Source organism: Bos indicus x Bos taurus, chromosome 15 (assembly GCF_003369695.1).
Source record: "Bos indicus x Bos taurus breed Angus x Brahman F1 hybrid chromosome 15, Bos_hybrid_MaternalHap_v2.0, whole genome shotgun sequence".
In the NCBI taxonomy this organism is placed as follows: domain Eukaryota; kingdom Metazoa; phylum Chordata; class Mammalia; order Artiodactyla; family Bovidae; genus Bos; species Bos indicus x Bos taurus.
Window position 1 is genome coordinate 43,852,186 of NC_040090.1, and position 25,717 is coordinate 43,877,902.

Below are 25,717 nucleotides of genomic sequence, written 5' to 3' on the forward strand. Positions count from 1 at the left end.
GGTCAATAGAATTAGGGAGTAGATAACATTTCCCAGAAAGAGTGTGTGGGTGAAAAAATGAGAGGGCCTAGGTGGAAGCATGAAGAACCTATCATTTAAGGGTTGGCTAGAAGCCAGAATGGTTGAGATGGAACGGTCTGCAAGGCAGGGAGAGAAAGTGAGCCTGGGAGCAGCGAGGAGCAGAGTACAAGAGCTGCAGGAGGGCCCCAAAGCCCAGAGAATTGGATTTAGAAACAAGGAGGGCACTAGGGACTCTGTTGGGGGTCATTTGGATAGTGGAGGTATAGGCAGGATTATAAGGGATTGAGGAGTGAGTGATGCGAGGTGAAGAAATGGAGAAAGTGAGTGCAACAAACTCTTCCAAGAAGACTAGCTAAGAAGGAAGAAGAGTTGGCTGGGAGCGGGGATGGGAGGACTGGGAATAAAAACAGTTTTCTTAAAATGGTAGAGTATGTAAACGCTTATGGAAAAGATGCAGGAGACAAAGACTTAATGACACAGGAAGAAGAGAGAATGACCTTGGGGGATGTGTAGGGGGAACCAAGATCAAGTGCAGTGTCATCCTTAGGAGAAAGGACTCCTTTCCCACTGTGACCAGAGAGGACATCACTGAGCTGGCTTGTGGCCAAGAGGGAACTGCGGCCCGGGCTGCCTGTCTTGCTCATTTATTCACCAACTGATTCATTGATTCATTTAACAGGTATTTATTGAGCATCTACTCTTCACCAGGCACAATACTAGCAAGAAAGAAATAGGCAAAAATCACTGCCTTTATTCTCGGCATGGGAGAGAGAGATAACAACAAAATAAATGGGGAATGTGTGTAGTTCATTAGAAGGTGTGATATGCTATGGATAAAAGTAAAAGGAAAGGAGAGCCCTGAGGGTGTGGGTTCGCATTTGAGGAGGATGATTGGGATCACCTACTTGAGAAGGCAACAGCTGGCTGAAGGCTTGAAGGTAGTGGGTGAGCAAGCCCTGCTGTTTGGGGACAGTGTCTCCGAGGAAGAGGCAAGAACCTCTGAGCTGGGGGCTGAGACGGGGGAGGGCTGAGCGTGGGAGAGTCAGCATGGTGTTCATGTGGTCGGAGCAGAGAGCCAGGGGAAGCACTGGAAGATGAGATCACAGGGATCCTGGGGGATTGTGAGAGGAGGTGCTGGTATTGTCTGACTTCCTTTTTTTTTTTTTTTAGTTTTTAAAAACTTTTTAACTAGAGGATAATTGCTTTACAGTGTTGTGATGGTTTTTTGCCATACATCAACATGAATCGGCCATAGGTATACCTATGTCCCCTCCCTCTCGAAGCCCCCTCCTACCTCCTTCCCCATCCCCGCCTCTAGGTTGTCACGGAGCACCAGCTTCGGGTTGCCTGCATCATATAGCAGTTTTAACAGTCACTCGGCAGCTGTTGCTAACAGACTGAAGGGTGGGCGCGGCCTGAGGGAAAGCAGGGAAACTAGCAGCGTCTGTATCTATAATCCAGACGAGATGGTGGCCGCTGGGGCCAGGGTGGTAGCAGAGGAGGTGGTGACAGGTGCCTGGATTCCTGGCGTATTTTCAAGGTAGAGCCAACAGGATCTGCTGATAGCTCGAGTGAAGAGTGGAAGGAGTCAAGAATGCCACTGCAGTGTTGACTGGAGCAACCAGCGGGCCCCAGTTGCCATTTACGGAGATGGGAGGGCTGTGGGGAGGCAGGCTGGGGGAGAGGTGGAGATGGAGATTTCCATGCGTGTGAGGTTAAGGTATCTATTGGACATCTCCCTGGAGATGCCAAGAAAGCCTTGGTGTGCATGCATCTACATTCAGGGAAATGTCCACGTTGGACAGAGAGATGTGCGAGTCCCTGCTGTCTGGGGTTATTTAAAGTCATGAGACTGAATAAGGTCATCAAGGACATGAGTGTAGATGAGAAGAGAAGCAGTTCAAACACTGAGTCCTGGGACCTTCCAGTGCTAACGGGTCAGGTCCTGGGGAAAGGGGAACACTGAAAGAAACAGAGAAGGGGATAGCCAATGGGGAGGAGGGAGCCAGCTACGCTGTCCTGAAAGAAAAACTGCTTCTAGAAGGAGGAAGTGATCAGCTGGGCCAGAGGCTGCTGGTGTGTCAAGTAAGAGGAGAAATGAGAAGCTACTGCTGGGTTTAGCAGCACAGTGTGATTTTGACAAGAGCAGTGCAGAGTCTGGTGGGCCCTCTGCACGTTTCAACCCTCCTTTATGGGTTAAATGGGATGGTGTGTGTGTTCATGCCCAGCACACAAGATGTGTGCTCTAAATGTTGGGATGTCTGGTGGGCTGAGTGGTGGGGACCCGGTGATGGCATGGAGGAGGAGGTCTATCTTGGAGCACCCACCCAAGCCTCTGGAGGAAGGGTAGGCTCCCTGCAGGGCTGTCCATTCCCACCATCTCTCTAGACCCTCTTCTCCTTTCAACAGATGAGCCGACCTCCCCCAAGAAGCCCAAGAGCGTCCCGGAGCCCGAGCCTGGGGATGTGGCAGGTGGAGCCGCCTCCCCCCTGCCCTCTGAGTGGACCGCAGTGAGAATCAGCCCCGGGGAGGATGTGGTTGGACAGGACGTGCTGGCCGTACGCGTCCTTGTCACCAGCGATGACAGCAGGTACGCTCCCACTGCTGTAGGACGGGGGCAGGGTGGGCTGGGCAAGCAGACAGCTCTGGGGCACTAGTCTTCTCCCTACTCACTTGAAGCTTGGTTCCTTCTGAGGATCATGAGGGGAGACTATTCCAGGCCCCTCTCCTCAGCTTGGAGATGGTGGTCTTCTCACTTATGCGGCATTTTCCTTCTATGTATGAGTGCATGCTGAGTCACTTCATGGACACTCCTCTGTCCATGGGGATTCTCCAACCAAGAATACTAGGGCAGGTTGCCATGCCCTCCTCCAGGGAATCTCCCCGACCCAAGGATCAAAACCTGCATCTTTTATATCACCTGCATTGGCAGGTGGGTTCTTTACCACCTGGGAAGCCCCTTCCTTCTATGTATACCTGTGTCTAAATTTCCTTGTAAGGAAAATCATAAGGACTCCTGCCAGATTAGGCTTCCCTGGTGGTTCAGATGGTAAAGAATCTGTCTGCAATGCAAGAGACCCGTGTTCGATCCCTGAGTGGGAGAGATCCCCTGGAGAAAGGAATGGCAGCCCACGCCAGTATTCTTGCCTGGAGAATCCCATGGACCAGGGAATCTAGTGGGCTACCATCCGTGGGGTCATAAAGAGTCAGACATGACTGAGCGACTTTCACTTTCACCTGCCAGATTAGATTAGGGCCCAGCCTGATGACCTCATTTTAAATTAATGACTTCTGTAAAGACCCTGTCTCTAGAAGCAGTCCCATTCCCAGGTACTTGGAGTTAGGACTTCTTATGAATCTGGGGGGACACAGTTCAGCCCAGAACCAAGCCAGAGGCTGGGTGCCGGGCACAGAGGTAACTAAACTACAGCCCATTCCCTGGAAGCCTTTTGTCTGATGGAGGCAGTTCTGGGCAGAGCACAGCGTGGTGGGGGATGGGGAGTGCAGGCCTCCAAGCTCACCTGTTCTGTCCCTCCCCCTCCAGCTCCGATGCAGAATTGGACCGTGGTGACAGTGAGGCCTCCAGTGTGGAGCCCTTTGATGAAAGACCCCAGCAACCGGAACTCCAGCTCCCACCCCTCCTGAAGCCCCTCACCCGGCACAGCTCCCTGAGGGAGGCCCTGCCCAGGGCAGTCTCTCCACACGACCTCGGGGAGCCCGAAGCTGAGCCTGGTGAGTAGAGAGCCTGCCTGGGAGAGAGACAGGCTTGCCTGACCCTGGGACACGGGGCCAGGAGTGGGAAAGGGGGCAGAGACTGACTCTCACAGCCAGTGTTTCCTCATGGAGGACCATGGGACAGTACGTCTGGCCCTCAGGCTCAGAGGCGGTGGAGCTGGGACACTGGGTGTGAGGGGACTGGACGTAGGGCCAGCCTCCCTCTCCACAGGAAGCTTTGGAATCTCAAGTGGGAAGGTAGCAGAGGGGCCTGACTGGCTGTCGTGTGTCGCAGGCAGAGATAAGGGCTGGGGGATGGCCTAGGACCCTCTCGCCTGGAGCAGTCTCCTCTGTGAATATCTCCTGAGGGGCCCTCTGGCATCCCATGGCCCACGAGGGAAGGTCCAGCTGCTGTTGGACCACAGGTAGCCCTGGGCAGCGGAGTTTCCCTGGGGCAGCACAGGGCCACTGTCAGTGCCTGGGGCCTGTGGAATGTGTGGTAACAAATGCCCTGTCACTGAGTGCTGTATTGGTCAAGGCTTTGCCTGTACATGGCACCACTTCATCCTCAGGATGACCCTGTGAGGTAAGTAGCGTGAAGCCCAATTTACAGGTGTACAAACGGACTGTTTTCCCAAGGACTCACAGCTTAGTGGGTGCTGGGTGCTCCACGCTCTAAGAAGTAGTTGTCTTCAGCACTCCAGCTTGTTTAACAAAGGTGGCCTCGGATTGAGTGTTCTGAGTTAGTCAAGAGTGACTGCTAACCCTTGGATGTGAAGAAACAGGCTAACAGCAACTTGCCACCGTCAGGACCAATGGCCTGAGCGGCCCTGGGAAGAGCCGTAGCGCCACCTGTCCTGTGCTTCCCTCTGGTGGCCGAGAGCAGGACTTCCACATGAACCTAGAAATGTTCTCGGGAGTAATGGTTTCACAGGAAGACCAGAGCTGGGGCGGAATCCTGGAAACTGTGGGTTTACCCTCCCATGTGAGCTGTTTTTTAAAAGGACAAGTTGTCCTCCAAACACATTTGCTCAGGACCATTTGTGGTGCTATCCAGAGAGGATTAGCGCATGCAGAGGACAGAGGCTTGGGTACCGCAGGCCTCTCCCTCTCCCTGGGCTCCAGCCTCCTCAGTTATGTATATGAAGTCTGCCCGCCTTTCATTTCTTCCCTCCATTTCTTCGCTCTCCTTGATTGCCAGGGGATTTTAGGCAATTTACAAGAGAGGCATAAAACAAAATTGTGTGTCTCTGTATATGAAAGAGCGCCTCAAGATAAAGTCTCAAGATATCTATATATATGTGAAAGTGAAAACCAGTTTAGGAGGTATAGACCTCAGAGAGGCAGACCATGATCCTAAACTGTTGCTCTAGTGGGATTATTTGATACCGAGTTTTCCTGAAGCCATGGTTCAAATGGAAACAGACAATCATTTCTCATTATTCACAAGGGAAAAATACACTGGTTTGCAGCAGGTCTCAGTCCCACTTTTCCTAATGCTTCACCCTATGGAAATTTCCTGAGAGGGATATTCCACCATGTCTTGAACAATGGCCCTGCAGAAAGTGCAGCCATAGTTTTCCCAAGGCTGTTTTATGCAGCGCCCCTTGCTGGCAGGTAAGAGCATGACAGCGAAGCGTGACAGCTAGAGCGTTTCTCCCAGGATGGGGTGGAGTGGAGAGATCAAGGCAGTGTGGCCAGAGCATTTTGTTTGACAGTCCAGTTTAATTCCAGAATAAGAAACCTAGTAGACAGAAGTGGATAGACCTCATGACTTTCAAGCAGTCTTCTGTCGGTTTTGTCTTCATCCATCGTAGTTTCCATCGTTGCCAAGCAGACCACTTCGTAAGGTTACAATCTCGGACACAGTCTAAGTGCTGTGTTTTGTGTTGCTGGTTATGGTGAGTCTGCCACTGTAGCAGGTGATGTAGGGTTGACATCATGTTGCAGGTGTTATAGGGTTTCGTTAATCACACTTTTCACCTAGATAAATGGCTCAGAGTTTAGCTGAAGGGATGCTGAAAAATACCAGGACATCACTTTAAAAAGACTCCATTTGTACACCAAATGTACACCATTTGTACACTATGCTCAAAGCAGCATTTTTTACAATAGCAGAAAGGTTAATGACCCAAATGTCCATCAACAGGTGAATGGACAAACAAATCATGCTATATCCACACAATGGAATGTTATTCATCTTTAAAAAGGAATGAAATTGCAACACATGCTATAACATGGATGGACCTGTAAGTTATTATGCTAGGAAAACTAAGCCACGAGACAAGTATTATATGATTTCACTTCTATGAGGCATCCAGAATAGTTCAGGTCATAGAGGCAGGGAGTATAATAAAGTGGTTACTAGGGGCTGGGGGAAGAGGGTGGCTAGGGATTATTGTTTAATGGAGACAGGCTTTCATTTGGAATGAAGAACAAGTTCTGGAGATGGATGGAGATATTGTTTGTACAATGATGCGAATGTACTTACTGCCACTCAACTCTACACTTAAAAATGGTTAACATGGAGATTTTAATATTATATATGTTTTATAACCTTTGAAAGGACTCTGGGACTGCCTCAGCTCATCAAGGAACCTATCGCCTTCTCAAAGTTTTTTAGCATAGAGCATGTCCATGATGATGGTTTAAAATAGAACTTGAGCCCTGTCTAATAGAGGTCAGAGAAAACACTCTGTAATGCTCCCCTAAAACACCATGTTCAGTGGTTCCTAAATAATACCATTTAAGAGGCAGGTTTCTAGGTTCCCTCCTTCAGAGACTCAGATGTCTTGAGTCTAGAGTGGGGCCCAATATCTGCATTTGCATAAGTGCCCCAGATGCCGCCAGGAAAGAGGGCCACCACGGAGGCCAAATTTGAGGGTCCAGTGTGGGAATGGGATACATTTATACCCCGCTGCCCACTCTCAGGCCCCAAATGGCCAAGACCCATTTCTTCTGCCTGTGATGTTCATTTTGCTCAGCTGATTCTCAAGGCCCAGCCCACAGCATCCTGCAAGTGTGTTTCCATTGGAACCAGGACAAGAGGAGGGGTCGTGGCCATGGATTGTACAGTGGTTCAGTTAAAATTGAAAGGGCTTGGGGACTCTGGGGGTAACACAGAAAGAGGTTGCTGTTTTCTGCAGCTTCCAGGCTTCAATGAGAGCAGCTCTGGTTCCGCTATGACACAGTTGTGGCATTGATGTTAGACTTCAGCTTCAAAGAGCTGCTCTGCTAAAAACAGATGTGTTATATATGCCTGTGTACATATAGGCATATATGTATACATGTATGTACATAAACATGTAAGTACACATGCTTATTACCAATGGGTGAGTTAGAATGATGGCACTTAATTTGAGATCTTTTCTGAAAGAGGGCATTACCTGGCCCCCAGCAGTGTCTCAATAACTGTTTGATGACTGAATGAATGAAAACTTGGAGGTGTGTGTTATAGACACAGGGACAGCCGGAGTAAAGGAAGGGGCTCAGTCAATTATGACCATGAGTCTATTAGCTTTTGGTAAATGGGCCATAGGAGACAACTCCCTATTTGTCCTATCCATTTAACAGACTCTTCTTCCCTCCTCATCTCCCCTGCCTTTTTCTTTTTCCCACCACAGCTCTGCAGCGGGCCAATAGTTTCCAGTGTCCAACTCCCAGCGAATACCAGAGTGGGAGAAGATTCCAGTCCAGTGAGTCATGAGCTCCCTGGGGAAGGTGGGGGAGGGCAGGAGCTGTCTGATTAATTCTCAGGGGCAGCTGTTCTCACTCCTCACATGTCCTCTCTGAACTGGCCTCCTGGATGTGAGGGGAAAGGAAAGAAATGTATGTTTGACTCTATTTCCGCTGCTCACTAGACAAAGCACTTTCCAATGGATTTTCTACCTTCAGCGAACCTTAGAACGTTACAACTGCACTTGAAAGGGACCCGAGCTCCAAGCTTCTTGAAACAAAGATGAAACTGTGGCCCAGGGGCTCTATACATTTTGGTTCAGTTCACTGGAACTGGGCTGGGGCTGTCAGCTTAACCTTGAGCAGTAGTGGGTAAAGCAATGAAAGAACACGCACCCACACACACCCATCCACCCGCCCACTCCCTACTTCTTCTGAGCAGGCTACCAGGACCAGGACCTGCAGCAGGTGCCAAGGCAGCAGGCTCCCACTAGGGGGCGCAATGACTGAGCGCACGGTTGGCGACGTCCCAGGGCCAGCCCGCGCCTGGCGCCACCCTAGTTACCAAGCAGAGATTTCCCTCTCCAATCTTGAGAGCGGGCACGGACTCTTCATCTGATTCCAAGCCCATCGCTGCCCTCACACTCCCTCTCCAGACTTTGCTCTAAGAGAGATGGACCCAGGAAAGCCTTGGGTTAGACCAAAAAAAAAAAAATGTAAGTTGGAATAAATAGCGTGCTAGTTTAGTTAACTTCTTCCTTCTGAGTCATCACTGACTCCTAGCCAGTGAGTCATTCTCCCCGAAACCCCAAGACCTGCAGCCCCTTTCCCTTGGGCCAGGCTGGGACAATGGGCACTTCTGGACCAGGGCCGCACACCTGGGCAGGCCTGAGAAGGGAAACGCTACCCACTCCAGTATTCTGAGACCAGGGAACAACCTAAAATGACTCTTGAGCCATTCTGTAGTTCCAGGCAGGGAAGGTAAGGGGGAGGAGGGAATTAACCTTCAGTGAAGGCCCAGGTCAGGCCTTTTTCACATGTTATCTCATTTACTCCCCCACCTCAACCTCTCCCCAGCCACGGGAATTCTACGGGTGGGTCGATTTGGGCGCAGATTCTGTCCAGTGCTTCCAGCTTTCTTTACTGAGTGCCACTGGTGTGAGGGGTCCGTCCTCGCCCTCAAGGAGTCCTGGTCGGGCGGTGAGGGGTGGGGGGCGGTGGGAGCTGGGAGTCTGGTAGGTGACCCTCCCAGCAGGGTGGGGGATCCTGGAGGAGGCACAGGGGAGAGGAGACTGCTTAGCAGTGGCGTGGTTTCTCAGCTATGTCTTTAGTTAACCCAGGAGTATCAGCTGTTGCTTCTTAAATGTATATAAAAGCTGGTTTGAGAGCCAGCCTCGAGTTTGAATCATTTCTAGGGGCTAAGTGCTTAGTATGGGCCTGGCGCAGAGGAGGCACCCAGTCCTTGCTTACAGAATGAATAAATGAATTAACGGAGGAACTAGCTAAAGAATCCAGGACCAAGCTGGTTAAACTGAGTGTAGGAGCAGAGACCATGACTTCAGCCTGAGCAGGCTCCACCCCTAGAGGGCACTCCAAGACTTTGGGAGGATTTAAGAATTGCCTACGCTCCAAATTTGGGGAAGCTGCACCCTGGGATCCCAGTCTTTGTGAAAATCTCCAGAGCCATCTTTCCAGTCATCTTCGTTGTGCCCAAAAGGAAACCCAGTAGGCAAGGCTTCAGGAGGCTCCTGAAGAAGGGAGCAAAGCTTGGAGTACTGTCTCATCTATCCCTTCACTGGCCTGTTAAGGCTGGCTCGGGCCCCAGCCCCAGACAGGTGGATGGAGTGGGCTGTGTGCCTGCCCTTATCACTCTCCCCCAGCTGACCACACTCAGCAGAATGATCTCTAGGATCAGAGGGAAATGCCTCTATTGCCAGAGGGCCCAAAGAAGAGGCAGCTGACCCAGGGAGGATATGGGAGGAGCTGCAATCTGGATTCTGGTCTGCTCATCAACCCCCTTTGCACAATGGGACTGAAAGGCCCAGTGGCACCCAGGATTGAGGCTCCCGCAGAGGTCAGGGCAGCCCTGGCTGGACCATGCCAAGGTTTCAAGCAAAACAAGAAAGGGCCAGCAAGGAAGGATGTGAGTTGTAAGTGAAAATGAAGCCTCTGAGCCCTGAGTTGCAGAAGTCCTGGCCAGGGTGGGTATGTGCAGTCTCCCCTGAAACACGTCAGCGGTTCAGCAATGCCTTTATTGGACACCACCTGTGTGCCTGGGAAGAAGGGAATGGAATTCATATTTAGCTACCATGTGGCATTTAGGGCTTCCCTGATAACTCAGTTGGTAAAGAATCTGCCTGCAATGCAGAAGACCCCAGTTAAATTCCTGGGTCAGGAAGATCTGCTGGAGAATGGATAGGCTACCCACTCCAGTATTCTTGGACTTCTCTGTGGCTCAGCTGGTATAGAATCCGCCTGCAATGCAGGAGACCTGGGTTTGGTCCCTGGGTTGGGAAGATCCCCTGGAGAAGGGAAAGGCTACCCACTCCAGTGTTCTGGCCTGGAGAATTCCATGAACTGTATAGTCCATGGGGTTGCCAAGAGTCGGACACGATTGAGTGACTTTCACTGTTCACTGTGGCATTTACTTTGTGCTCTGCACTGAGCACCTCTTTTTAATCCCATTTTATTTCTTCAGCTTCCCCATGAAACGCTAGGCTTCCCAATTTTCAGATGAGAAACCTGAGGGTTACGTGACTCGCTCAGTACCAGCTGGCTGGCGTGGGTGTGAAGGGGGTGGTGTTCCAGGCTCCCCGGTACCATCCTCTAAGGGAACCCAAAGGCCTCAGTGGGTGAGATTTCCAGTCGCCTCTCAGCTGCGCTCTGGCGCCCCCTTCCTCTCCCAGACTGTGACTGGAATGGCAGGTGCGTTGCTTCCCCCATCTCCTCAGGGCCGCCTCCCAGTTCTGAGGCCTCACTCTTGAGGCCATGTGTGGAGAGAGACCCCACTCACTGGGTGGGGGTGGGAATTAGATGAAGAGAGGGGGGAGCTCCCAGGTCATGACCTTGAGAACCCCAAGGCTCTCCTGTCAGCTTGGTTCCCAAGGTGTCCTGACTCTGTATCAGAAGATTCCCAGATTGCTCCTCAGGGGAACAAAGAGGCAGTCTGTGGAGCTGAGGGCCCTTTGGGACAAGTTCAGGAGTTTGATTCAGGAGATGGCAGAAAGAGGAGAATGAGGGGGCGAGGAAGAGGAGGAGAAAGAATTTAGCAGGAATTTGGCAAGCCCAGGACAGGAAGCGCAGCAACAACTGACTCACAGCTTTTGCCTTTTTAGGCTCGAACCATCTAATTGTGGACTGAGATGGGGGTTCGTTGGGGTGACAGGCAGGCCAGCCAGCTGCCCACCCCAACCCGTGTCAGCTCCTGGCAGCCAGTGTGGCCTTTGTCCCGAGCAGCTCCTTCCTGCCACTCTCAGACCTGTTTCCCTGAGTTACCTTTTCCCCCTGGAGCTCTTCCGTTGGGAAGCTTGCTGACCGTGTGTGTGGCCAGCTTTTCATAGCCCAGGCCTGGGATGCATGCTCCAACATGCTTGCATTTGAGAGAGGAAAGCAGGTCAGAGCACTAACAAACCCCCTGTGTGGCTCCCTGGTGGTCTGGAAGGAACTCCTCTTGTGGTGAGCTTGGGTTTGGCTTGGCCTGGATGGGTCCCAAAGGAAGGGCCTCTCAACCAAAGCTCTGGGGAAACTGAGGCCAGGGGATCATGTTAAGAAGCAAGCTGAAATCTCATGCCTTGGAGGGAAATGGAAATGGGTCAGCCGAGCAGCCAGAAGTAAGGATTCTGACAAGAATGGATAGACAGACAGGTGTTACTGTGAGGTTCCCTGGAGAACAGCCTTTATGTGCCTGGAGGGCTTACGGGAGAGCTGGCTGGGCTGGTGGGTCAGACACTTGATGGGTAAATCTGCAAGTGAGCATGGCATCTTCTGAATCCCTTTGAGGACTGGTTACTGAAATGGTGTGATAGGGAAAGAAAACTCTTGAGAGTTTAGGTTTGTTGCTGTTGAGTCGCTAAGTTCTTGTCCAACTCTTTTGTGACACCATGGACTGTAGCCCACCAGGCTACTCTGTCCATGGGGTTTCCCAGGCAAGAATACTGGAGTTACCATCTCCTTCTTCAGGGGATCTTCCTGACTCAAGGATTGAACCCACGACTCCTACATTGGCAGGCGGATTCTTTACCACTGAGCCAGCAGGGAGGCCCCGATTTAAGGTTCCTAGAGGGTACATGTGCACACGTGGTGCATGCACTCAGGAGAGAGAGGGAATGAGATTGATCTTGTAGGCGACATCTGTTAGAACTCAGTTGTAACTAGACTAATTGATTTCAGCTCCCACAGTTCAGAATGAGGCCCATCCTCAGTCCCAGGCACGCTCCTTTCTCCTGTCCATCTGAGCACATGCACTCTCTCTTGCTTGTTCCCTGACCAACAGGAGCTTGGCATGAACCCCACTCCATATGCTTCAGATGCTTTGATGCTCATTATGACCTCCCTCCCTCGAGTTCTCTTAACATGTCAGGCTGGCCATCTCATCCGAGAGCTGCTTTGCGCACCCGTGAGAGGAGGAGCCCTTTTCCTCAGCTGTGACTGCCTCTCCTGTGTTATCCCATCCATGCCCATGGCAAATGGTCCAGCCTCTTGTGGGAAGAGGCCTCAGGTGGCCTCTATATTGACTAAGAAATTTAATGCAGCCCCAGCCCCCCACCACGATGGCTTTAGGGCAGACATTAGAGGTAGATGTCCGTTTCCCAGAAAAACCCTAGAGACCCCTCTTCCCTCTCTCGGGAGCATTCTCTTGTGCGTGTGAGACATAGTGGTTCTTGGACTTTGCATCCTGGGACCTTCTTCCCCTAAGGAATCTGACACTCCTGCGCCTGTTCTTCCAGGTCCCAGGCTCTGGGCTCCAGGGCCTCTGAACTGGTCTCCAGCATCTTCCTCTCCTGACTCAATTTATAGAGTGGAGCTTCACTGATAAACCTCCCCTTTTCTTGATAAAATAAGGAAAAGCCACAACTCCGTAATGGAGAGCATATTCTTTCCTTGGTAGATTTCATGCCAGTGAACAGCAAAATGACCGTGTCGCCTCCAAAGCAAGCTTGTCCTCCCCCGCCTTCTCCTTCTCCACCCTCTTCTTCCTCGATTGGTGACCTGAATGCCTTGGACAGTCCCTCCCTGCCTCAGGTAAGTGCCCTCAGGGCCCTGCACAGGCGTGAGGATGATGCCTGTACTCCCCCTACTTCCACACTGAGCTCTGGATTCCTAGCATCCTTAGGTCACCCCAGTTGCAAAGCCAGGGCCAGAGAGATGCTCTGTCAAGAGCCCACCCCAGGCTTCTTCATTTGTACCTTTCACAAAAATGCACTCTGCTCCTTCTCAGTCACCAAGGGCATAGCCAGCCACTCACTCACTCGGCAGACTTTACGAGGCCTGGAATCTGGGCTGGACTGTGGGGTGCAGAGATGCTCGGGCTTATGCTCTGCCCTTGATGACCTCACAGAGGGTGTTGAGGAGCTGGCAGCTATAGGGTGGCAGGTACAGAATGGAGAGCGCCTTTGGTCGCAGCTGAGAACCTTGAACAAGGGGTCGAAGAATTGATGCTTTTGAACTGTGGTGTTGGAGAAGACTCTTGAGAGTCCCTTGGACTGCAAAGAGATCCAACCAGTCCATTCTAAAGGAGATCAGTCCTGGGTGTTCTTTGGAAGGACTGATGCTAAAGCTGAAACTCCAATACTTTGGCCACCTCACGCGAAGAGTTAACTCGTTGGAAAAGACTGATGCTGGGAGGGGTTGGGGGCAGGAGGAGAAGGGGATGACAGAGGATGAGATGGCTGGATGGCATCACTGACTCGATGGACGTGAGTCTGGGTGAACTCTGGGAGTTGGCGATGGACAGGGAGGCCTGGCATGCTGCAGTTCATAGGGTCGCAAAGAGTCGGACACAACTGAGAGACTGAACTGAACTGAACTGAGAACCTTGGAAGCAACATCCTTCTTGAATAGAAAATGGCATCACTGATATAGACAGGATTGGACTCTTTCCTTCAGTATGAATCTATCAAGCCTCTGTTACCTGCCAGAGCCTGTTCTAGACTCTGGGAAGTAGAACATCCAAGACAGAATATTTCATTCTCCTGAGGAGCTCCTGTTCAATGACCAGAGCTCTGGGCAGGACACAACCATTCCTTCTCAAGTCTGTTATGTTCTCCCTCTGCCAAGGGCCAAGCTCCTGAATGCTGGCAATAATTGATTGCCTTCTCAATGGTGAGGCATGAATCAGATTTTAAAGGGTCCTCGTGCAGTCGCTAAGTCACGTCTGACTCTTTGACCCCATGGACTGCAGCATGCCAAGCTTCCCTGTCCTTCACTGTCTCCTGGAGTTTGCTCAGACTCATGTCCATTCAGTGATGCCATCCAACCATCTCATCCTCTGCTGCCCCCTACTTCTCCTGCCCTCAATCTTTCCCAGCATCAGGGTCTCTTCCTAAGAGACCCTTTGCATCAGGTGGCCAAATTATTGGCGCTTCAGCTTCAGTCCTTCCAATAAATATTCAGTATTGATTTCCTTTAGGATTGACTCATTTGATCTCCTTGCTGTCCAAGGGACTCTCAGGAGTCTTCTCCAGCACCACAATTCAAAGGCATCAATTCTCTGGTGCTCAGCTTTCTTTATGATCCAATTCTCACATCTATACATGAAAAACCACAGCTGAAAGGGTTATTGAGAGATCCCAAAGTCTTTCCTGCCACCACAGTTCCAAGCCAGAGGGTAGTTGTCTCTCTTTAATGGTCTCCAATGAAAAAAGTCTTGGTTTCTTGGTTGTTGGAGGACCACACCTATGGATAGAATATGCCTGTTGGTAGGGACCATAGCTGAGCCTCCGGATGTGCCTGGCCCCACCCATATGGGCCAGGCTAGCCCTGCCCTCACTGGTCAGGGAGCTTGTCAAAGACTTGGCCTTCCCTCTGGCTTTCTACCCACCTAATCTAAGACTCAGGTAAGCCTTTGATCAGTGATATGGAGGCTCTGGGCCAATTCTAGCCCATTCCAAGGTAGCCACTTAGAAGGAAGAGTGGCCCTCTGAAATCACCCTAGACAGAATTCTTTTTGACTTTGGGTGTCTGAGATCTGAAGAGAGGAAGGGAGGGGGCTGTGGGATGCGATGCACCTTCCTCATGTAAGTGAATGGTGGGAGCTTCTAAATCACTGCTGGGTTTTGCCTGTCCCTTCCAGGTGACAGTTTCCAACACCGCCTCACAAATCTCCAGAGGTCACTGCAGTCCATCCACCCCCATCTTTCTGAGGCGTGCCAAAGCCCATGGACCACCCAAGGATCTCCCCCTGCGTCTGCCTCGTGGGCAGGTACTGGAGCGGACAGAATACTGCCTGGTGAGGCCTGGTGGAAATGGCCTCCAGAGCTCCAGGCCACCCAGCCCTACAGAGATGGCTTCTGATGGGTGTCAGGAGGCAGTGGCCCCTCCTAGGGACATCAGAAGCATCCACAGAGGCCCACACCCCGTTGAAGGGAAGGACAGGTGCTTGCCAGACCACCCACTGTCTCCCTGGGCTGGAGAGGAGCCTGGAGAAGGGAGTACCAGACCCAGGAGGGTAGAGGATGGTGGGTTAGAGCTGGCAGAGGAGAAGTCAGGCTTAAAGAAGTTGGTTCTCACTCCGGAGCAGAAGACTTGGTTGTTGGATTGGAACGACTCCAACCTTGAGAACTTGTACCTGGAAACCGGAGCACGACTTTCCCAAAAGAGCACTAGAAATGGTTCAGGAGGCCATGTGCTGAAACCAGTCCGCCCCTTGCTGCTTCCTCTGGCAGAGAAAGAGACCTTGCCAGCCCAGAGACAGTCTCAGGAGAAGATGGGGGCCCCAGCTGAACGGGCTCCTGGGGAACGAAGCACGGCCCCACCCAAGTCTCCACTGCGGCTTATAGCCAACGCCATCCGGAGATCCCTGGAGCCGCTCCTCCCCAACTCTGACAGTGGGAGGAAGGCCTGGGCCAAGCCAGAGTCAAAGACTTTGCCCACCAGCCCACCTCATGCTTACACTCGCTCATTCAGCTTTCGGAAAAGCAGCTCCAGTAAAGACAGCGATCAGCCATCCCCCAAGAGAGACGTGGCAAGCAAGGCCTCAGCCTTCTTCTCCCTGGGCTCCCCGACTGCAAGGACTGCCCAGCCCTCAGCCCCGAGCCCTCCTGCCCCCGCCCTTTGCACTCACAGTTTGCCCAGCCGGTCATCCAAGGTGTTTCCTGCACTTGTGCCCCCACCCTGTGGCAAGATGGAAGATGTCCCCACACTCCTGGAGAAAGTGAGTTTGCAGGAGACAGTCCCAGATGCTTCCAGGGTTCCCAAGAAAAGGACCTCACTCTTCTCCTCCTTCAGACTCAAAGACAAATCTTTCGAGAGTTCCCTCCAAGAATCTGGACCAAGAAAGGACTCCCAAGACCTCTTCAGCAGCCCCAAGGGGAAGGTGCAGCCCATGGGCAATGCCCAGCCCCCAGAGAAGCAGGGGCAGCCAATCAGTAGCACCTGCCTGGGGCAGAGGGTCCATCCTGTTTCTCCAGAGAAAGATGCAAGTAAGTGCTTCTTTCCTAGCAAAAGTCTCCCATTCGTGCGGGGCAGTTAGTTATCCTTATTGTATTAATAAGTAGCCATCTTTCACCTCATTTTGCTTCTTAAATTCTGACAAAAGTAGGAAAACTTGAGTTTGGAAAATTTGGAAAAAAATCTGAAAAAAATTAAATTTGAAATTATTTGTATAAAGTTTTGAAAGAGACAAAGTATCAACCATAATTCCTCCTCTTTCTCACTCATTGACCATATGAATATTTTTCACATATTTTGTACGTAAAATTTTATATCTTTTAAATCAACATTCAACATAGATATTAAGTCAATTACCTTATATTCTACACAAATGTGGTTTAATGGCTGTAGAATATTCTATAGTGTATATGTTATTTAATGAACTATTTTCTTATTAACTTATATATTTTATATGAATATATTTTTATTTTATATATGGTATTGAATGAACATTTTCTGCACATAGCTTTTTCTTTCCTTTTAATAACATTTTTAGGATAGTTTCCAAGAAATGGGATTGCTAGTTGAAAGTGTGAATTTTTAAAGATTCTTAACTGACACCGACAAATTATTTTTTAAAACAGAATTACATGGGTAAAGACTTCATAGGTTCTCTCTGTGTTATTTCTTACAACTATATGTTGTAAATTTTAGTTAAAACAAGGGAAAGGGACCAGTTTATATTTCACCATTAATGATGGGAGTACCTTTTTCACAACACCATCACCTGCATTAAGTATCATATTTTTTCTATGTTACTATTTTACTAGTCAAAAAAAAATTGGTGTCTCTTTTAAACTTGTGTTTTTTTAATTTCTAGCTTAAACATATTTATGTATATTTGGCTACCAGTGGAACCTTGGGTTTTTTAAATATTTAAATCTTTGTATAATTTTAAAATTATAAAATTAATTAATATATCAATAGATCAGAATAATTTAACAATAAAGAAATATTTTTAGAATGTAACGTGTAATCTCTCACCCTGCTCTCCTCCTTGCAGTGGGGGTACTTACCCTTAAATAGTGTAAACAACATGATTTCTTTTTTGTTATTGATATTTGTTTGATTGCTTTAAACAAACTGATTCTACTGTCCCTATTGTTGAGAACTTTATTTTTTTTAACTTTTAAAAAATTTAACTTTTATCTTGGAACTTCAGTTTTCAAGCAAAAATTATTTCTCTTCTGGCACTTTAATCAAAAAGCTGTGTAAGTCAGGGACTTGATTTTGGTCTATTCTAAAACCAGATTAAGTAGAGAGTCTGTTGCCTAAAAAAAAAAAAAAAAAGCTGTATTGATTAACAATAGACTTTATTTTCACCAAATTCAGGATAAATATGGACAGACCAGAATGTAACTCTGCCCTTTTTATTACATCGTAAACCTCAATGCGTTGTGCATTTTTTGATAATACATTCACATGGCTCAAAATAAAAGGGTACAAAAGGCATAATATGAATAGTCCTATCTTCTGTCTCTGTCCCTAAGTCATCCAGGTCCTATCCCTGATGACAGATACTGTTATCAGGTTCTTGGGCATTCTTCCAGACAGAATTTATGAATAAATGAGCAAATTTACATATCATATTCTTTCTTTTTCCAGAATTAATAGCATGCTATTGTATTGTACACACTGTTTGAACTTTTAATTATTTTGGAGGTCAATCTGTACTGGTACATAAAGAACTTTCTCCTTCATTTTATGGTTGCATGGTATTCCATTGTGTTGATGTGTTCAATATCATAATTGATGTAGCCAGTCCCCTATGGTGGAAAGTTTAAGCATTTCAAATCTTTTGCTATTGCAAACAGTGCGACGATAATGAAGAACTTGGGCCATTTGACATATGTGTAAGTTTGGACAAATTTCTAGGAACGGAAATGCTAGAACAAAGCATGTATGAATTGAGAATTTTGATAGATATTGACAAATTGTCCTCCATCAAAATTGGGCTGGTTCACCCTTCCAGCAGCAGAGAATGAGAGTACTGTTTCTACACTTGCGCTAACCACTGTGTTACCCAACTTTAAAAAAATCTTTACTAACCTGACTGGCAATAGATAGTCTTTTCATATAATAAAGAATCATTTGTATTTCCTTTTCTGTGAATTGTTGTTTCTTTATCTTTTTTTCTGTTGGGTTGTTGGTATTTTTCTTGATATTATGTAGGGGTTTTATGCAAAGGGACATTTAGCTTTTTTCTTGTGATATAAATTACAAATGCTTTATCCAGCTTCTTGTTTGTGCTTAACTTTGTTTATGGTGATTTTTGTCACATGAAGTTTTAATTTTATATAGTAGTTGTAGCAATTTTCCATTTTATCACTTTTGAACTTTAAGTTTATACTGATTCAGAAAGAATTTTTTTCTAAGTTTATAGAAGAATCTTCTTACAGTTTCTTTTAGTCTTGTTTGCTTTAAATTTTTTACATTTATATGTTCACATGAAGAAATTACCCTAGTATAAATGTGAGCTATGAATCCAACCTTCTTTTTTTATTATGTCTCTTTGGTTACCCTAACATAGTTTAGCAAATAACTCATCTTTTCCTCTCTTATGTGAGATAACATCTTTATCGTATATCTGATTCCTGTACTTGGACTGATTTCCACACCATCTATTACCTTCTCTTGAGTTGTCTGTTATATATCAGTACCACACTGTTTTAATTATTTTCCTTTATATATTTATACATTTAAAATTTTCTATATTTTACCATCTGGTAGGAAGAGAATTCTATTACTGATCTTCTCATTCAAAACTTTCCTGGCTCTCCTTGTTTGTTTGATATTCTATATGGACTTAGTGTTAGCTTGTCTATGTCCCTAAAAAATCCTAAAGAGTATTTTTATGGAATTAACTTTACAAACTAACTCGGAATCTAGTTACAATCTTATGATATGAATTGTCTTTCCGTTTGCTCATATCTTTTTTTATGACCCTCTGGAATAGTCTAAACTTTACATCATATAGATCTTACATATTTATTGTTGTTTATTACTAGATATGTTCATTTTTGTTGCTATTATAAATAAGATAGTTCCCATTTTATCTTCCTACTAGTGAATATATGAAAGTTACTGATTTCTATATAGTAATTTTCCACCCATCCATTTTTACTGAATTCTCTTTGCTTAAAAATGCTTTTTAATGACTTCTTCTGGGTCCTACCCAAATATACAATTATAACTCTACAGATGATAATTTTGCCTCTTTTACATTATGTACCACTAACATATGTTGTTTCCTCGTTTCTTTGGTTTCCACAATCTCCAGAACAGTATTAAGGTAGTGATATGGTTCCCATATTCTTAACTTTAATGAGAATTCATCTCATTAAATGTTTTCCCATTTAAGCATAGTGCTGGCTTCTGTGTTGACACAGATATATTTATTCATATTGAGAAAATAGCCATCTAGTCCTATTTTTTAAAGTATCTTAAATCATGAATGGATGTTCAGTTCAGTTCAGTTACTCAGTCGTGTCCGACTCTTTGCAACCCCATGAATTGCAAGACGCCAGGCCTCCCTGTCCATTACCAGCTCCCGGAGTTCACCCAAACTCATGTCCGTCGACTCGGTGATGCCATCCAGCCATCTCATCCTCTGTCATCCCCTTCTCCTCCTGCCCCCAATCCCTCCCAGCATCAGGGTCTTTTCCAATGAGTCAACTCTTTGCTTGAGGTGGCCAAAGTATTAGAGTTTCAGCTTTAGCATCAGTCCTTCCAGAGAACACCCAGGACTGATTTCCTTCAGAATGGACTGGTTGGATCTCCTTGCAGTCCAAGGGACTCTTAAGAGTCTTCTCCAACACCACAGTTCAAAAGCATCAATTCTTCGGTGCTCAGCTTTCTTCACAGTCCAACTCTCACATCCATATATGACCACAGGAAAACCCATAGCCTCGACTAGATGGACCTTTGTTGGCAAAGTAATCTCTCTGCTTTTGAATATGCTATCTAGGTTGGTCATAACTTTCCTTCCAAGGAGTAAGCGTCTTTTAATTTCATGGCTGCAGTCACCATCTGCAGTGATGTTGGAGCCCCAAAAAATAAAGTCTGACACTGTTTCCACTGTTTTCCCATCTATTTCTCATGAAGTGATGGGACCAGATGCCATGATCTTCGTTTTCTGAATATTGAGCTTTAAGCCAACTTTTTCACTCTCCTCTTTACTTTTATCAAGAGGCTTTTTAGTTCCTCTTCACTTTCTGCCATAAGGGTGGTGTCATCTGCATATCTGAGGTTATTGATATTTCTCCCAGCAATCTTGATTCCAGCTTGTGCTTCTTCCAGTCCAGCGTTTCTCATGATGTACTCTGCATATAAGTTAAATAAGCAGGGTGATAATATAGTTGAACTTTATTAAATGTCAGCACATTTTGAGACGATTGCATACTTTTTTTCTCCATAGTTTAATATTATGAGTTATGTAATAGATTCACTGATATTGAGCCATCTTTGCATTGCTGAAATATGACCATTTGGTCATGATATCTTATTATTTAATATATTTTTCAATCTGTTTGCTAATATTTTATTTAAGATTTACATCATATTCATAGTAAGAATAGCCTTTACTTTACTTATATCACATTTATGTGACTTCTTTTTGTGCTGTTTAGAATAAGGTGGAGTAGGGAATTCCCTGGTGGTGCAGTGGTTAGGAATCTACCTTCTAATGCAGGGTACATAGCAGGAAACTAAGATCCCACATGCTGGAGGACAATTAAGTCACAACTACTGAGCTCCTAAGCCACAATTAAGACCCGATGAAGTCAAAAATAGATAATAAATAAATATTTTCTTGAATTTGGGATAAATGTGTTTTTCTGATTTATTTATCATGGAGACCTTCATTAATTTATATTCCTTAAAGAAATAATGTGAATTCCTTACCTTAGAACAGAATGGAAATGCAAAGAAAGGAATTAGGTTAAGGCTGACCAGCTCTGAAAATAATACCTGTACCCATTGTTATTTCAATAGCCAGGACATGGAAGTAACCTATATGTCCATCAACAGATCAATGGATAAAGAAGATGTGGCACATATTTAATGGAATATTACTCAGTCATAAAAAGAAATGAAATTGTGCCATTTGCAGAGATATGGTCATGAAAACAGTCTTTATTGACCTAGAAGCTGTCATAAAGAGTGAAGTAAGTCAGAAAGAGAAAAACAGATATCATATATTAACATATATATGTGGAATCTAGAAAAATGGTACAAATAAACTTATTTGCAAAGCAGAAATAGAGACACAGACGTAGAGAACAAACGTACAGACAACAAGGAGGGAATGGGGTACTGGGATGAACTGGGAGATTGGGATTGACCTACACACACTGTGTATACACCCAATATATAAAGAGGGGCTTCCCTGATGGTTCAAGCAGTAAGGAATCTGTCTGCTATGCAAGAGATCCAAGAAGCCACGGATTCTATCCCTCCTTTGGAAAGATGCCCTGGAGGAAGAAATGACGGCCCACTCCAATATTCTTGCCTGGAAAATCCCACAGACTGAGGAGCCTAGTGGGCTACAGTCGATGGGATGGCAAAGAGTCAGTTACGACTGAGTATGCATGCCCAATGCATAAAATGAATGGCTAATGAGAGCTTACTGTACAGCACAGGAAATGCTACTCAGTGCTCTATGGTGACCTAAATGGGAAGGAAATACAAACAAGAGGCGATGTATGCATATGCATGGTTGATTCATGCTGCTGTACAGTAGAAACTAATACAAAGTGTAAAGCAACTATACTCCAATAAATTTTTTTTAAAAAAAGAGCTTTGTGTTTCTGAGGTCTTCTTAAGTCAGTATCCTAAGAATGTAAAGATTTTACCTACTCTATTAAATTAGGTCCATTTAGTTTCCTTGTATTTCCTTGTCCTTGCCCAGCCCACCAAACACACACACACACACACACACACACACACAGACTCACACTCAAAGCTCAGTTTACATTTAACTTGCTACTGCATGCTTCCATAAAGTGTAGAGAGAACCAGTATTCAAACGGAAAGTGAGAAACTTTCAAAACCTCAAATTTATGATCACTTGAATAAAAGCCAACTGAAATTTAATTTTTCTTATTTTTACAACATATTTTGCCAAACTAATGTAGACATAAACCTCTCAGTCTTTAAATTACTTTGGGGCATAGACTAATTTCAAGCACTTTCTGCCAGTGCCAGTTTTATACCAACAATTTTAATACTAATTATTGTTCCTATATGTAATTGAACAAAGCACCCGGAGAACCTATTTTAAAATTTTTGTGTAAAATATTTATTGCAGTATAAAATACATACACAAATATTAAGTGCACAACTGATGAATTTTTGCAAAGTGCACATTTGTGTAGTCACCTTGGAGATCAAGATGTAGAAGACTTACCAACATTCAGAAGCCTTCGTCAGGTGTCTCCCCAAATACACGTGCCACTCAACAAAAATACCATCTGACTTCTGTCATCTTAGGTTACTTTTGCAGTTTTTTGACTTGATAAAAGTTGCATTGTTCAGTCTTGTGGTAGACAAAATTCTGGGAGGGCCCCATGCTGCCTGCCTCCCACATACTTGCCCTGTATAATCTCATTCTGTTGAGTTTGGTAAGATGTGGATATGATGGATATCATTCTGCTGCTTAACTTATGGGATTTTGCAAATGTGATTACATTTCAGACCAATTGAGTTTGAGTTCATCAAAAGGGAGATGAGTAGGCCTAACTTAATTGGGGCTTCCCTCATGGCTCAGTTGGTAAAGAATCCCCAGGTTGATTCCTGGGCTGGGAAGATCCGCTGGAGAAGGGATAGGCTACCCACTCCAGTATTCCTGGGCTTCCCTTGTGGCTCAGCTGGTAAGGAATCCGCCTGCAATGTAGGAGACCTGGGTTTGATCCCTGGGTTGGGAAGATCCCCTGGAGAAGGGAAAGGCTACCCACTCCAGTATTCTGGCCTGGAGAATTCCATGGACTGTAAAGTCTATGCGGTTGCAAAGAGTCAGACACGACTGAGCGACTTTGACTCACTTCACTCACTCACTTAGTCGGATGAGAACTTAATAAGAGGCTGGGCCCTTCTGAAGTCAGAAATTCGAAGCATGAGAAAGACATGGTCCTGCTGGCCTCGAAGGAGTAAACTGTCATTGTTGTGAGAGGGCTTGTAAGCAAAAGGCCTCAAGGAACTATAGCCATCTGACGGCTAGCAAGAAACGGACTCCGTGTCCTACAACCACTAGGAACTGGATGCTGCCCACAACCTGAATGAACTGGAAGAGAACTCTTAACTGCAGAGGAGACCCCAGCCCAGTGGATACTTCAACTGCAGCTTGTGAGACACTGAGCAAAGGACCCAGTGGAGCCAGACCTGTACTTATGACCTACACGGCTGTGAGATCATCAGTGGGTGCCATTGTAAACTGCTACACTGGTGGTCACTGCTCCCACAGCAATGGAAAACTAATACAAGTGTGTGCTCTTTGGGGCCTGCCTTCTTTCATTAAACATTATGGGCAGAGCAGGGGGAGGCAGGGATCCGTGTCCATCTGCATTGCAGTGGTTCCCACTTTTCCGCCCCTGCGTTTTATGCTCTTGTATGAATATGCCACTCTTTATTGGTGCGTTCTGATGCTGGGCACTGAGGTCGTTTCCAGTTGTGAAGAACGCTGCTTTCAGCATCCCTATACATATTATTGGAGAAGGCAATGGCACCCTACCCCAGTACTCTTGCCTGGAAAATCCCATGGATGGAGGAGCCTGGTAGGCTGCAGTCCATGGGGTCGCAAAGAGTCGGACACGACTGAGTGACTTCACTTTCACTTTTCACTCTCATGCATTGGAGAAGGAAATGGCAACCCACTCCAGTGTTCTTGCCTGGAGAATCCCAGGGACGGGGGAGCTTGGTGGGCTGCCGTCTATGGGGTCGCACAGAGTCGGACACGACTGAAGTGACTTAGCAGTAGCATACATATTGTTTCTGTTGGGTATTGTCAAAGATAAAGCCAGATACTAGTTAGAATGGTAAGGACAGAGTTTAATTAGTAATTTGGTGTCACAGTGGGGAAGAGAATTCAGTATCAACTGAACTCAGCTTTGATTTTGCCAGAGGTGGCTAGGTGTGTGACAGGGAGAATGAGGGAGTAGCAAGAGGGATAAGTGGGGTCTCAGGAGAGACAGGGAAGTGAGAAATCCCATAGGGTTCCTTAGTGTAAATGCTTTTTACTCAGCTGGGTCTGTTAGCTGGCAGAGATTGAAGTTAGGATTCTGTCCTCCCCCAGAAACTGGAAGACAGGCTCTATCCTTCCTGATAATTGCATTTGAAAGGGCTGGCTTTCTGGTCCTCCTCAGTGGTAGGAGATACATATACCTCTCAAAGGGACAGGTGAAAGATGGATAATTGTAAGCCCATTTTTTAGTAAAGGCTCTAAGAAAAGATGGTCAGGAGTCTATAAACAGATGTTGGCTAAAATGAACAATAAATTCATCAGTCTTGAGTTTTCTCAAGCAAGGACTTTAAGAGGGACTGAGCTGTTAGAAACCGTCAGTGTTTAAGACTTTGCCATGCAGGAAGAATCGGGTATGCTAAACTATTTGTGTTGAGAGGATAGTTACTAAGGGCCAGGGTTGAGGTCTAGTTGAGAAGAGGGCTCAAGGGAGCTTGGCTAGAGTGTGGTCAAAGAAAGAGAATCATCATCAATATGTACGAGTACCTGGGAGTGAGTTGCGAGGTCCTGGGATTAGGCGTGATTGCTTTGCTTCAGCAGATACTGTCAAATGGTTTTCTAAAGTGAATGTACCAATATATACACCCTCCAGCAGGAAATGAGAACTCCCCTTCACCCATATCTTTGCCAATACGCTGTAGTCTCAGTTTTGTTTTGTTCATGTCACTATTTTTATGGGTGTGGGGTGGTATCTCATTATGATTTTAATTGGCCTTCACTTGATAATGATGTTGTGCTACTTTTTACATGCTTATGTATTGACAGATATTTTCTTGTATGAGGTACCTATTCAAGGCTTTTGTCCATACTTTCACTGTGTAGTCAGTCCCTTCCTGATTAGTTTGTAATCTGTGTAGACTCTGGATATAAACCCTTTGTCAGATATATATATTAATATTTTTTATACATTATATAAAATATCTCCTCCCACTTTTTGACTCACTTTTTCATTCTCTAAAGATGTTTTTGATAAACAAAGACATGTATTTTAATGAAGTCAAATTTAACAGTATTTTCCCTTATTGCTGATTTTTGCTTCCTATTTATGAAATCTTTCCCTATTGTGAGGTCACAAAGATACTGTTGTATGTTACCTTCTGGAACTGCACTGTCTAGTATGGTACTCACTCTTTCACACTAGAGAATAGCTAGTGTGAGTGAGGAATTGAATTTTATTGAATATTAATGGATTTAAATTTTGCAACTGAAGCAATATAAAATATCTTTCTATTCGACTCAACTTTTTTCTTTTGATAGGATTACATTTCACTTTAACTATTAAAAATGCATTATCTAAATCAAGATATGCTATAATTATAAAATATGCACCAGATCCTGAAGTCTTAGTATGAATGAAATAATCTAAAAGATCTCAATATTTTTATATTGATTATACATTGAAATGATAACATTTTTGAAATTTGA

At 46.0% G+C, this 25,717-nt stretch overlaps 1 protein-coding gene across 5 annotated transcripts in view; it reads left to right on the forward strand.

Annotated features, from left to right (window-relative positions):
• The window catches only part of LOC113905683 (F-actin-monooxygenase MICAL2), a 244,589-nt gene that overhangs the window by 165,289 nt on the left and 53,583 nt on the right, over window positions 1-25,717 (forward strand). For all 5 annotated transcript variants that reach the window (XM_027563290.1, XM_027563291.1, XM_027563293.1 and 2 more), the window contains 5 exons: window positions 2,431-2,611; window positions 3,566-3,753; window positions 7,359-7,430; window positions 12,518-12,651; window positions 14,702-16,049. In XM_027563290.1, coding sequence (XP_027419091.1) covers window positions 2,431-2,611; window positions 3,566-3,753; window positions 7,359-7,430; window positions 12,518-12,651; window positions 14,702-16,049 — 1,923 coding nt within the window. The remainder of the gene's footprint in view (window positions 1-2,430; window positions 2,612-3,565; window positions 3,754-7,358; window positions 7,431-12,517; window positions 12,652-14,701; window positions 16,050-25,717) is intronic.